Below are 14,455 nucleotides of genomic sequence, written 5' to 3' on the forward strand. Positions count from 1 at the left end.
TCAGATTCAATCCCCAACTTAAAGTAATTAACTGGTTGCTTTTTTTTTTTTTTTTAAAAAAGGGATAAAACCACAAGGTGAATTTTGTAAATCTATTTTTAAATAAGTGGATCGTTAAATTGTTTAGTTAAGTGAAAACCAGAGTTATGAGGTTTTAATGTTTTAAATTATAATGAAATGTTAAAGTTCAATTGATATAACTGTAGAATTGAAATGGTAATTTCTCATCATCAAAATAATTATTCTAACATTCATAAAACTTTTCTAAAATGTCACAGTAGCTCTTGCACTGAACTTGGAGGATTTTTGTCTGAAAATATTTCCAATGCCCAATAAACTGCTTAAGAGGAGGAACATTATAATGATCAGCCTGCACATATTTTTCCTCCCATAGAAAATGTTTGCAAATCATATATCTGATAAGGGAGTTTTATTTGGAGTACATTAAAAAAATTCTTGGGCCGGCCGGGTGGCTCAGGCGGTTACAGCTCCATGCTCCTAACTCCGAAGGCTGCCGGTTCGATTCCCACATGGGCCAGTGGGCTCTCAACCGCAAGGCTGCCGGTTCAATTCCTCGAGTCCCGCAAGGGATGGTGGGCAGCGCCCCCTGCAACTAAGATTGAACATGGCACCTTGAGCTGAGCTGCCGCTGAGCTCCTGGATGGCTCAGTTGGTTGGAGCACATCCTTTCAACCACAAGGTTGCCGGTTCAACTCCTGCAAGGGATGGTGGGCTGCGCCCCCTGCAACTAGCAACGGCAACTAGACCTGGAGCTGAGCTGCGCCCTCCACAACTAAGATCGAAAGGATAGCAACTTGACTTGGGGGGAAAAAAGTCCTGGAAGTACACACTGTTCCCCAATAAAGTCCCATTCCCCTTCCGCAATTTAAAAAAAAAAAAAATCTAAAAAAAAAATAATAATTCTTACAATTTATACATAGACAAAAAAAAAACAATTAAAAAATGGGCAAAGGGTCTGAGCAGACATCTCTGCAAAGAAAATATACAATTAGCCAATGAGCACATGAAAAGATGGCCAACATCATTATTTATCAGGTAAACAAATCCAAACCACCTCTCACCCATTGAGATGGCTAGAATCAAAAAGATGGATAATAATAAATGTTGACAAGGATATGGGGACAGTGGCATCCTCAGAAACTGGTGGGAATGTAAACCTGTATAGCCACTTTGGAAAACAATGTGGCAGTTCCTCGGAAAGTTAAACATAGAATTACCAAGTGACCTAGCAATTCTACTCCGAGGATGACCCTGGAAAGCATTCACTCAGTGAAAGAAGACAGTCACAAAAGACCACATATTATATGATGCTATTTAAATATAATGGGCAAAATAGGCAAATCCGTAGAGGCAAAAAGCAAATACAGTCATGGTTACCAGAGGCTAGGGGAGGCGTGGGGAGGGAAAGTGAATGATAACAAGTACCGGGTTTCTTTTGATGGTGATGAAAATGTTCTAAAATGTATTATGGTGATGGTTACCCAACCCTGTAAATATACCAAAAACCAATGAATTGTGCACTTTAAAGAACTGAATTGTATGGTATATAAATTATATCTTAATAAAGCTGTTATAAAAACAACCTATAGACAAGGCACAGAATACTTAATCATGCTTATGGAACACAATCTTACCAACCCTGATGGCTGACAGGGGCTGGGGTGTGACAGGAAAGAAAGTTGAAAGAAAAGATAGATCAGGACGCCGATATTCTCAATTTACAAAGGGGAGATTCAAAGTCACTGTCGTCCGTGGATGGAACTAAATTAGAGGTCTTTACAAGTAACATAATGATAGAAGAATAATCACTAGATGAACTATAATCATCAAAAAGCTGGAGAATGAAAGAAGTGAGAGGCAATAAGTAAACTAAATTATCATTTATCAGAACAGGAAGTCGACACATAAAAGTGTTATATGAATATTATTTAGAGATATAAAGACAACCACTAAAACAATTAAAAACAACAATGAACAAAGGTGATTGTTTCTGGAGTGTACAGGAGTGGGTGGGGATAAAGCACAATAAAGACTCTTGCTTCTGACTAGCTCATCTGTTCTGAGTTCATTAACACGGTATAGAACTATTATTTTGCACATTCTTTTTAGAATCAAATCAAACTTGGCATGACTTAAGTTGAAAAGTCTGCATGACATGAGAATATAATTTATGTGAGAAAAAATATTAAAGTGGATCATCATTACTGAGTGAAACTGTGACAAGTATATTGGAGCAACAATGACTCGAGTTTTAAAGCCAAAGACTGCATCCCTATTAAGGCGGCTTGGAAACGCATGTTAGATCCCGGAGAGAACAAGAAACATGTACAAAATCCCTACCCTATATATGGCAGACAGCAACAAGAAGGTCAAAGTCTCAGCATAGCAGTAACATTCAACAGTCCTGATAACCTTGGCATCCAAAGGTTCTAGATGAAAGAAAGTGCATGCGGCATTCTCCCCACACAGCCAACCCCAGTTTAAACCCACTCTAAAAACCAAAAGGAGAAGGTAGAGCCTGCTCTCCACCAGAGCAGGGCAGTCTGCCATCAAAAAAGTGCTACGACCCGCAGTCGTTTAAAACAAATTCAGGGTGACAACTCTGACATGAGGGACTCAGGATTCCGGGAGGCCAAACTGGGGCACTTTCGAGAATGTTATGTAGAAGTTACACCAGGCAATGGGCACGACCAGGAGGGTCCCAGGTATCCCAGAGAGCTAGGGCCCCTCAGGTGTGATAAGGGGCCCTGCGGTTATCAGAAGCCAGGGAGACTACAGGACAAGAAGAACTTGTCCTGCGTGTTCTCACTTTCCAAAGATATCTTTGTGTCATGTGAGGAGACAGAGATGCACACTTTGCAAAAAAGACAAAAACGAACACATTCACCTCAGTTTGGGTCAGGCTCCTATTAAGTACAAAGAAAAAAACCTGCAGAAGAAGGTCATGGCGAGAATAACCCCACAGTTCCGAGCCTCTAAAACATTGCCCAAAAAGCGAGGGAGAACTAGCTGATGAGCTCCAGACTCTCCTGGACTTGCCTGCAAGAAATCTTTATTTGGCTGGAATGAGGTCAAGTGCTCTCCACCCAATCCAGGTGATGGGATTGGTTTAAAGAAAGCTCGCCCCCAGGATCCGAAGAAATTCTGAGGTGGTCAGGCTGGACTTTCTCCCCACAAAAAAAACCAGGGAGGCCCCCAACATGGTGGGAGAAAGGGGAGGCAAAGCAGATCCCCTTCTCAGGGCCCCTCAGACTTACCCTCAGACATCAGCCCAGCATTGTCCCCTCTTCTGAAGAGCCCTGGGTGAAAAGTCTCATCCACTCCATTTCCAAGGTCCTGACAACTCCAGGAGCATCCCAGATCCATGACTCACGTGACCTCCGCTCCCCAGCAGCTGACCTGGTGGTTTTCCAGGGCTCCTTATCACCTCTGCAAAGGTGAAATCAGGAACAGGAACTAGAACTGACCTATGTTTACAAGATAGCAGCCTCTGGTCCAGGAGGAGGGTTTGGGGCTGGAGGCAGCCATTGCAAAGGCACTTTCTTTCAGCCGGATATGCTGTCTCCTCCATGGCCACAGAGAATGGCTCTGGTATCTTTAAGAAAAAGCAAGTGAATCCCCATCCCACTGGAGCCTAATCTCCAATCCCATTCTAAACTGAGACAGGTCCACTATCTCCCAATCATACTATTCCTTTGATCTCTAATAAGGGCATGCTCTATGGGGGGCAAAAGCTAGATTAAATAATACAGGTGTTTTTTTCTTTAAACCAAAGACACTCCCCCTCCTTTTTATTTTCTTCCTTTATGAATTCCAAGTGGCGCCCACCAGAAAATGCAAGGTACCTTTCTTAGTATACTTCAGTTTTGCTAGGAGGGGGGATTCCAAAATGCTAGAACACCCTCGCTAGCATTCCAGTGTCCCTTTATGGAAAGAAACTTTGTGACAGCACCAAGATTCAAAGGGCCTTTGCCCAGTCTGAAAGTGAGGATGCTCTCAGCTAAAAGAACCTTCCTCCCACAGAGTTCCTAGCTCAATCATCACTCTTTGTTTAACATCCTTTGAATACACACAATCAATGAGCTCTTATTATCACCCCAAACCCCACCCCTCTAGCCCAGCATCCTGGTCCTTTTCTTCAATGAACTCAGACCCCACTTTTAGAATGCTAGTCTCTCAGCTCTGCCTCAGCCCAAGTGGGGAAGACCCCCTACACCTAGCCAAAGAGCTCCAAAGTCTTCTAGAAGAATCTCACACTGCACAGGCAGAATTTCTCCATATCCACAGTCTAGGCCTTTATGAATTTCTTAATGAGATCCCCGGAGACCACGGGAACAGTGAAAGTCTTATGCTGGAGGGGTATGGAGGGAGGTGCAGGAGGTTGGGGAGCCGGTGGAAAGGGAAAACAGGCCTAACTATTAATATCTTGTACGCTTTCACACTAGAGCATTGTTTTATTTTCAAAACACTCTGTTCCTGGCTGAGTACTGCTTTATTTTTGAGTGCCTCCTTTATTTAATTAAAAAAAAATCTTTAAAAATAAGTGATTTGGCCTCACTGATGAGAGATCATTCTTTTTAACACGGGAGTTATTACTTACATAAAACTGAGTATTTTGAGACGAAACGACCTGAAGTTTGGAATTGTGAAAAACAGAAAAATTTTGCTGGGGCTTTGCAAATCCGTTTTTTCTGGTTCTCTTCTGGGGGTAGGGAAAGACAGGGACACACTCTGAAATATGCATTCTATCTATTTTCTTAATTCAGCAAGGAAAATGGATACGCAGATACGCATGTATGTAGTGAAACAGTGTTTTAGATACGGGAGTCCAAGTGACTGGAGACACTGAAAAGAAGGATCTTTCTCAAATACCAGACTGAACCTGTGGGGTTCAGGAATCTGCACGTTGCCCACAGGAACCAAATTCTGCCTTTGCACCCTCATCCCAAGTCACCTCAAACGGCAGAAGCCCCAGCCATCACTGATTTCTGGGCAAAGCTTCAGCGTGATTCCTATGCACTTACCTAAGCATTCCTCATTTGGGAAAGCATAGGTTTGACGTTCCCATCCCTTAACGTGCTTCCTCACTCACAAAACGCTTCTCCTTCAGACAGTAAGCTCCTTGCAGAAAGGAAAGGGCGAAGTGTCAACATGCGCACCTTTGGGAGGAACTGCCACCTCTGTGCTCCAGAACTGAGGTTCAGTCAGCTCACAAGAACTGCAGCAATTTGGAGGGGGTAGGGGGTGGGGGTAGGGCCAGGGCTGCCTTTCCTTTCAGGTTTAGAGGGGGAGGGGAGGGGAACTGGGAGAGAGAACTGCAGGGGGAAAGGAGAGGAAGTCTTTGTTCTAGCTCTTTGGATGAGCATTAGCGTGGAGTTAAATTGTCAGCTAATGAGATTTCCTAAACACGTGCTCCCTTTCAAGTCTCAGCCCCAACTGATTTGTTCCCCAGACAGCAGCAGGGGGCAAAGCATCCCTAAGGGCCTGAGAATTCCCAGAACACTTGCGGGAAGGATCGAAATCATGTCTGGGAGTGAACTCCAAATCGGTCAAATGAAATTTATTGGTATCTGGCAATAACACTACTAGCCCCCTAGCTGGCAGGAGTCAGCCTCCACTTGGGGTAACTGAGGCCGTCCAGGGGAGCAGAGGCATAGAGGGAGCATCCCTGGGGGCTTCAGTTCCCACTGGACACACTGCAAGTCCCTCTCCTAATTTCTGTTTTTGTTTGTTTGTTTGTTTGCTTGTTTTGGCCAGTAAGGGCCTCTGGCGTCTACATTCAAAGGATGTGTTTATTGGACCCAGAGCAATAATTTGAAACAACAACCTTTTTTTTTCCCACTAACATCTTATTCCATAGGCAAGTCTGAGATTGTCTTTTTAAAACTATCTTATTAAAGGTGGTTGAGGAGTTTTTCTTGTTTTTGTTTTTGTTTCTTCTGTATGAAACTGGCTCTCTCTTTGCCTAAAGAAAATTAGTAATGCGACCAAAGCTGGTGGAGCAAAGGGAAACAAGTCAAAACATTGACAGCATTTTGAAGCTGTTCAATGAAATCAATTCTCTTCTACCTTCCCTAGTTAGTCAAAGACTTCCTCAGGTTTATTTCTCCTCTACTCAGTGATAATTACTTAGCAACTTCCATGTTTACCACTCAAAACAATCTCCCTGGAGGAGCTCTTTACCATGAGGTACAAAAGAGCATATTCTAGAAACCACTGATTTACCAGACTTCTGCTACAAGGCACAGCTCAAATTTCACTTCAACCAGGAAGTGTTCCCTCCCTGCCTCCAGGTATCTCTTTGTTCAAACCTCCCTCCATCCGGGCATTAATCACTTTGCACAGCGGCCATTGGTTAACAGGCAACTGCTTCCCACCTGGCCAAGTTTTCCTCCTCCACCCAGGCCTGGGCCTCAGCATAGCCTTAAGGAAAGGAGAAACAACTAAAACCTAAAGGAAATTCACAGAAAAAGGAGCTGTAAGTGATGAGTTAAGTACAGTATAGTTAAACCTAAGGCCAAGTAAAACAAGCCCTGTTTGAAGCTGAAAACAGCAGTTCTAAAAGCTTTTTAAAAGAAAACAGGAGCTGGGAGAGTAGAGAACTACAGAAGGGGGAAGAGACACGGTGGCGTCCTCTAAAACAGTCCCTCTCACCGGAAAACCAGTTTTCCAGTGGTTCATATGTGGCAGGCACTGTCCTAAGCAGCTGATCTATATTGTCGTTTTAAACCGCCCACAAACGAAGATACTCATCCCCACTTTCCAGACTTGGAAACTGAGGCGCAGGGAGATTAAGCAGCTTGGCCTGGATCACCCAGTCTGTGAGTGACACTAAGCAGGTATTGGAACCCGAGTTTGTTTGACCTCAGCACCCAGGCTCTCCTCCAGCTCAAACAAAGTGTGTGCCAAGTCAGCACGCGTGGGTAACCCGATCCGGACCGCTCTGACTCAAGGGTGCCTCGCAGCTGCTCCGCGGGGCCGCGTGGGTACCACCTAAACGGGCACGGATTGGCCAGCGTCCCCAAGGGCTCGCATGCGTCCTTCAAGACTTGCCAGGACGCAGGAAAAAGGCAGACTTCGGATCAACCTGGGCTGGCCAGGAGGCAAGGCTAGAGGATGCTAGTATTAAGGAGGTGAGCGTGGCTCGGTCAGCGCCCAACGGCTGCCAATCGGAGAGGGACCCTGGCAGGGACACGGCGCCTCTGGATGCAGGGGACCTGGGGGCGACGTACGCAGCGGGGACTGGGCGCGAAGGCGCCGCCTGGACGTCTTTTCCCTGCAGCATCTCGCCGGGAGGCCGGGGGAGGGGGCGTCACCTGACAGCACGCACCAACTTCTCCCGGCTCGGAGGGGGCGCGCAGCAGCGGCCCGGGCCCGGAGAGCGCAGGGCGCAGCTCTCGCCCAATGGCGAGGTCTGTAAACAAAAGCGGGCCCCCACGCTGGTCCCCAGCTGGGCGTCACAGCCCCAAAGCATCTGGCCCGCCGACTCCGCGAGAGGGCGAATCAGGGTCTGAATCCGGCGCGGGGACCCAACGCACAGTCTCCGGGACCCCGCGCCCGGACCAGTCATTGTCTGCGCGCCCTCAGGATGCCGCTTTAAATGCCCCCTCCCAGATCAGCCGCGGGTGCCGGGCCCAGTGTGTCGACCCCCGGACTCTCCTCCCGGTGTGTCCGGCCGCCAGCTCGGCACGGATCGTCAAGGTGAGCGCCCAGGCAGCGTCGCCGAAAACCCAGGCCTGGAGGTACCTAACTCAGGGACGGAGACACACACATAGAGACACGCACGCACACGCACGCCCTCCCCGAAGTTGATAAATATCGGCCGACAAATACAAAGTGCCACCGCGGCTGCAAGTCAGCGCTGACCTCCTGCTGCCGGGAGGACAGAATGCCAACGCCTGGACACTGTCATTTCCATTTGGCGCCAGGCACCTGGGCACCACTGGCTCGTCTCCCTCCTTACGGTTCGAGCGTGTCTCATCTTGCCTCCCCTCGCCAGCTCCCCACCTCCCAAGTGTGTGAACACGAAAACAATACGAGTAAAGCCCCATCAGGGGGAGCTAGGACCCGCCGGAGCCCCAGTGTGCGGGAGACGGGGGTCGGAACGTGCCCGTCATGGGCAGAGTAGCTCTGGGCATCCTCACCGCGGTACCTGGGGGTGGCTCCTGCCAGCCAGCGCCCGCAGAGCCGCGGTACTCACCCGCGACGCTCGTCCCGGATCTCTGCGACGGGGACAATGCGGGAACACCGGGATACCGGGGCTGCGGGGACCGAGGCGATAGCGGTGCTGCAGAGCTGCGCGCCCGACGGCGGCGGCGCTGCTCCGCCAGGCAGCGCTGGGGCCCGCTCGCGGTCTGCCAATGGGAGCTGTCAGGGTGCCTGGGCTGGCGGCCTCGTGGGCGGGGCCGAGGGAGCCCGTGGGAAACCGGGCTCTGATTGGTCCGCCTGACAATCGCTCCGCCTCCGGCCGGCCAATCAGACACGGCGGATACAGGAGCGGGGCGTTCGGAGTTGGGCTGGAGAGTGAGAACGGGAGTACGCTGGGTACCCGAGCGGCTTCGGTCCCAGGCGCGCGACTGTTGAGATGCGAGCGCCGCGCGCTCCGGGGCTGCCTTCCCTCGAGGCTTCGGCGGTGCGGCCTGGGGAAAGCAGGGTTTGAAAGCAGAGGAGGCGCGGCTAGCCCGGGAACGGCGAGGGAGCCCCTAACAAAGCAGCTTTGGGAGGGCCGAGCGGCCTCCGCCTCCTCCGGCAATAGGTCCGCGAAGCTGCCTGTCACCGTGCAGAGGTCGAGGTGGCCAATGACGTACAGAGAAAGAGCTCGAGTTGGCGCGCGCGCGCGCGCGGCTCCACATTAGTGGGATTGGTCGGAGGTAAAGGATTTTCCTGCCACCTAAGGCTGAGAGGAAAGGAGAACGAACGGAACGGGGGAGGGGAAGAGCGAAAAAACGTTGTACCTGCGACACGTGGTCTGACTTGGGAGGCGTGTGCCTGACTCTAGGGGGAGACAAGAACTTTTTTACCAGAGGAAAAAACCCTAACGTAATCCCTCCCTGTGGATGCTGGGAGACGTTAGCGCTCGCCAGGCTCCAGGTGGACCACCGTGGCCTTACCCGAATCCTGGGGAGTCCAGGAATCACCGCGTTGACTCAAGTTGCCAGCAAGTGAACTTGAAATAATAGCGTGGAGCTCGGGCCTCACAGTCACCTACTTGGCCGAGTACGTGACTCGGGCAAGGTCCGCACAAACCCCCTGGTCTCCTCTGTAAAATCCGGAAACGACGTTTGCCGTTTACCTTTCGCGAGGTTCGGAGGGACACGGAAAACTGAACGCTGGAGTCGCGAACGAAAGCTCTTCCTCACACGGGACCAGTGCTTCCCCCTCACCTTAGGAGTCTTGGACTACTCCATTCCTGACAGGCCGGGGTGAATATTCCTCGCAACCCGATTCGGTGGACCCATTTGGCCCGTGTGAGTGGTAAAGCCTGAGCTCCCGGGGTTATCTAATAGCTGAAAACAAAAGGAAACGCAAAAGGAAATACGTTCACACAGTAGACGTTTGCTCGACTCCAACTAAGCAACAGATAGGTTTGTGGACACAGGGCACTCCTGTATCCAGGCAAGGTTAGATACCCACCCCCTCTACCCCCAGTATTCCCTCTGACCCCTGTATTATTAGTACACGGTGCTGAAATTGCCATTTAATTGTGTGCTCCATTCGATCCAGAGCTTATCTGTCGCGTTCTCTGCTGTATCCCAGTGCCTAACACAGTGCTTCGTACATTTAGGGTGCTCAAAAATATTTAATCAATGAATTATAGAAGAGCTAAACTTAGAGGAAAGACCTCTGAAGATTTGAAGGACTTCTAAAACATCAGTTTGAGAAGAATGGTTAGGATAGTAGGTCTCAGAGTGATACGTCCACCGGGTCCCACCATGGGTGTTGCCGAGGTTTTTGAGTGACGTTTGAGAGATTTTTCCAAAAGACACCCTTTCAAAAAACTACCTTCATCTCAGCCAATACCTTGCCCAAGCTTCTAAGTGGAGGGTCGTTCCTTTGTGAAGTTTTCCACCCAAGGAGAAAGCAATTTCTTAACCTGTTACAAGCCACCATCTTGGAAGGGGAAATATATTTATGTATCTGAGTATAAGTGGACCCATGTGGTTCAAAGCCATATTGTTCAAGGGTCATCTGTAGTTGGATCTCTTCTCTGTCTCTCTCAGGGCTGCTGCCATCATGGCCCTCCCCTTAAGGAGGTAACGTAGCTGCAAGGTGAGCTTCAGATGAATATCCAGAGTGGCCATCTGATTGCCTTGGGCATAGCTCTTTCTGCTCCTAAGAAATCCTAAAGCAGTTAAGAAACAACCCTTGTGTCAGACTGGCTGGTCTGAATCCAAACTCCACCACTTTCAAGCTCTGGAGGCTTGAGTAGGTTACTTAATCGTTCATAAGCCTCCCTTTCTTATTCTGTAAAACAGGAGTAATACACCCAATCCACAAGGATGTAGAGAAGATTTAAAAGAGGTCACACAGGGGTGGCCGGTGAACTCAGCTGGTTAGAGCATGATGCTCATACCACCAGTGTTGCCGGTTCAATCCCCGCATGGGCCAGTGTGAGCTGCACCCTTCACCACTAGATTGAAACAACTACTTGACCTGAAGCTGATGGGTCCTGGAAAAACACTTAAAATAAATAAAAGTTTAAAAAAAAAAAAAGGTCACACACACAGCATAGAGCATGCACTCATAAAAGTTAGCTATTGGGTTTAGCTAGGTTAACTAAAGTCTCTGAACCACAGTTTCCTCATCTTTAAAATGGAATAATAATGTTTCATTAGTAGTTGGAGAACCTGAATGAGACGATATAAGAGAAATCCTTAGCGCTGCCCATAAAGGGGAGATGGATACACAAGACACCCACCGTTTCTGTCACACCCACCTACATCAACACGTCAGAACTTGGCCTCTCGATCTGCTCAGGGCTGACCTTGGGAGCCATTGTTTCCAAAATCATGACTACCACTGAGGTTAATGGATGGAATTAAGCTGCTCTGTCCCTTGGGTATATTTCTTGACCTCAAATCTGAAAAGCTATGCAGGCTTCTGTGCTGTTTTTTGTCTGCTCTGCACAGTGTGTTGCTGCTTCACACGGTGGCAAAGAGAATGGGGCGTTTTCATTAAAACACAGACAAATGCCATCTGGCAGTGTATTCTGGCCTCCCATCTCCTGAGGGCACTGTTGACATCTAAAGAGAGCATAGCATTGGCAGTAAAAAAACTGGAGAGGTCAAAGGCAGAATTAAGGGTTTGGGACAGGAGAACCAGCAGAAATTACATTTCTAGTACATGACCTCAACTTGGGGTCCATATCTTCTTCCCCACCAGTTATTGAAAGCCTGACTAAATACAATCCTGGAGAACTTACAGCAAATGGCCCCGCCTAGTGAGGCTACAGCACAGAGAGGAGCCCACGCCCTGCACCCTCGGCAGCCCTGCACTGACCTGCTCTTCCATTCGAACAGATGCTCCCCGAGGGCAAGTGTGTGTTTGGTTCACTGGTGTAACCCGTGTCTAGCACAGGGCCTGGCATATGGTAAATGCACTATAAATATTTATGGAATGAGCGAAGTTTAACTTTTTGCATTCGCTACCAAGAGGAGTTTGGCACTTATTTTCTGTCATGTATTTGTAGATGCCCTCTTTCAAAAAAGGATACGAGGTAGCTTATAAAAAATATATGTCTAGCAAGGCTTTGCTTATGATAGAGAGGGCAGCACTGGTGTAGTTTTGTCTCCAACTAAATTTGAGCTCCTTCAGGGTACACTTTACTGTCCTGGAACTTACATACTGTGCAAGTTCAATAAATATTTGCTGCAAAAGTGCTTACTGGTTGACTTATTGACTCTGGGAACCCAGCAGGAAAGAAATGAGAAGTTGGTTTCTCAAAGCAGCTGTTGATGAGTTTGCTCTGATTCATCTTCAATCTCTTGCCAAGACCCCTCCACCCCATTAATCCCTCCAAGGATTAGTAGACAGTCTGGGCTGAGAAAAGTCTAGTTAGTCATAGCTTACTGTCAGGGACCTCTGTTTTTCACCTTTTTGACCTTTTCTCTAACCAATCAGCCAGATCACAAATGAATACCAAGACCCTGGCAATAGATTCAGAGAAGACGGTTTCCTTCTGAGGTCCACTCCTCTAGAGCTTTGCTACGGATTCTGAGAAACAGCTGGCAGACCACTTGCAAACCTAAAATGACCTGGGATCCCAAGAGCCCTCCCCCACACCCCACCCATCCACAGAGTGGACAGACTGTCTTAGTAAATAGGACTTTAACTCTAGCCACTGCTGCAACGGGATTTAAAAGGGACATAGACTGGTTTAATGTATAAATATCTGTGGCATGACAAATATAATGGATGATGAGCACAGTGTTTCATTGGAAGTCATATGGTTTTTAAAGCTACCTTGTAGGAAACAAAGGACAGAGAGAAAGAGGTGTGGGGGGAGGAAAGGAGTGCAGGGGAGGGGAGGAGAGGACAGGAGGGGTGGGGGAAAGAGGGAAAGAAGGAAGGAAGGAAGGAAGGAAGGAAGGAAGGAAGGAAGGAAGGAAGGAAGGAAGGAACAAGGAAAGAAGGAAGGAAGGACAAGAGAAGGGCAGGGAAGGAGGGAGGGAGGGAGGAAGTGAGGGAAAGGGGAAAGAAGGAAACAAAAAGAGGCACATCACTACCCCAGCCGCCAGCACTTCCGTCAGGACCTATGAATCTGCCTGGCTCCTGAGCTGACTCTTCTGTCCTCCTACCATGTTGTTTCCAGCTCTGCATGCTTTCTGTCCTCCTTCCCCCACCCAGGACCAGCTTCATGGGCATATGACCTGTGCAGTCCCCCAGGGTCCCTCACTCAAAAGGACCCCAAACTGGGCTTAATGTGCTGCTATTGCTGTCTTGAAAATGCTAAATTTTGAACAAGGAGCCCACACTTTTATTTTGTTCTGGGCCCCACAAATTATGTATCATGTCCATCCATACCCCTTCCACTCCGGGGTGGGGTCTCATCCTTGGTCCTCCTTGACTCCCCATTTGTACCTTTCACACAGCAGGCACTCAGTATAACTACATTAAGGGGGTCAACATGAATGTAAAGTGGCATTTGTCCCTTATATGCCAGAATTGATGAGGCAAGCCCAGGTGTTATGTAAAGAGATGCATCTCTGAGCTCGGAGAGCCAGTGCAGAAATGAACATTCAGCTCACGAAGGAACACAGCTGGATCATTTCACTAGAAAATTTCTAGAAGACAAGAAAGGATATTCAAGGGTCATGAAGACTCCCGGGCAGGATACACACTCCCATCCTATGATGCTTCATTTTATGTATCAAGTTCACTGGGCCACCGTGTACCCAGACATTTGATGAAACATTATTCTGGGTGCATCTGTGAGGGTGTTTTGGATGCGACTAACATTTGAATCAGTAGATTGAGTAAATCAGATTGCTCTTCCTGGTGTGGTGGGCCTTGTCCAATCAGTTGAAGGACAGAATACAACCCAAAGCTGACCTTCCTGGGAATAAGATTTCCTCCTGTCTGACTGTGTAAGCTGGGACATCATCTTTTCCTGCCTTCAGACTCAGACTGACGCGCCAGCTCTTCTTGGGTCTGAGCCTGCAGACATGCAGACTAAAAATTATACCATCAGGTCTCCTGAGCCTCCAGCTTCCAGATTTGGGGACTTGTCAGCCTCCATAATCACACGAGCCAATTCCTTATAATAAATCTCTTCAGATAGATAGACAGGTAAGTAGGGAGGTATATAGATAGATCATCTCCTCTTTGTTTGTTTCCTGGGAGAACCCTGACTGACACACATTCCAATAGTATCCTCCACAACCATTTAACCATTCAGTGTTTCTCTACAGCCTGGCTACTCAAAGTGTGGTGGGCAAAGGAGCATCCTGGCATCAGAACTACAGTCCCAGGCCCCCTCCCAGACGCACTCAAGCTGAATCCACATCCTAAAAACATCCTCAGGTAATTCATCTGCACATAAAGTTAGGGAAATACATCAGCCCTCTGAAAATGTAAAGCCACCTGGAAGGAATGACAATATTGAAACCAACTTCTTAGTAAAAGAATTCATTTAGCCAAGGCTTTCTGACCTGAGGACAGATGTTGGCAGTGGGGTGTTAAAGAGGGTCCAGAAAAGGACTTAGGAAGCCAGGACAAGCCTTTAATTATGGAGAAAAGACCAAAGGAACGTCACTGCAAACTAACATAGGCAACCAACACAAGCAAACTCCAGGTCCGAGAGGCAGGGCCGTACAAACCACGCCACATCACAGTCAGGGAACTCAGCACTGCCTCCTCTTTCTAATGTGCTTGACTGCATTTTATTTTCTGTGTTTCCACTGAAATGGCAGTTTGTGGAGAAACTCTCCCACTT

General features: G+C 48.1%; 1 protein-coding gene across 1 annotated transcript; it reads left to right on the forward strand.

Annotated features, from left to right (window-relative positions):
* Positions 1 to 8,605: 8,605 nt before the first annotated feature.
* On the forward strand, positions 8,606 to 11,704 carry TIAM1-AS1 (TIAM1 antisense RNA 1). The gene is given in 3 exon segments (XM_033125031.1): positions 8,606 to 8,752; positions 8,754 to 8,849; positions 8,851 to 11,704. Coding segments are annotated over 3 exon segments (288 nt in total). The 3' UTR covers positions 8,896 to 11,704.
* The last annotated feature ends 2,751 nt before the right edge of the window (positions 11,705 to 14,455 follow it).

This window comes from Rhinolophus ferrumequinum, chromosome 2 (genome assembly GCF_004115265.2).
Source record: "Rhinolophus ferrumequinum isolate MPI-CBG mRhiFer1 chromosome 2, mRhiFer1_v1.p, whole genome shotgun sequence".
In the NCBI taxonomy this organism is placed as follows: Eukaryota; Metazoa; Chordata; class Mammalia; order Chiroptera; family Rhinolophidae; genus Rhinolophus; species Rhinolophus ferrumequinum.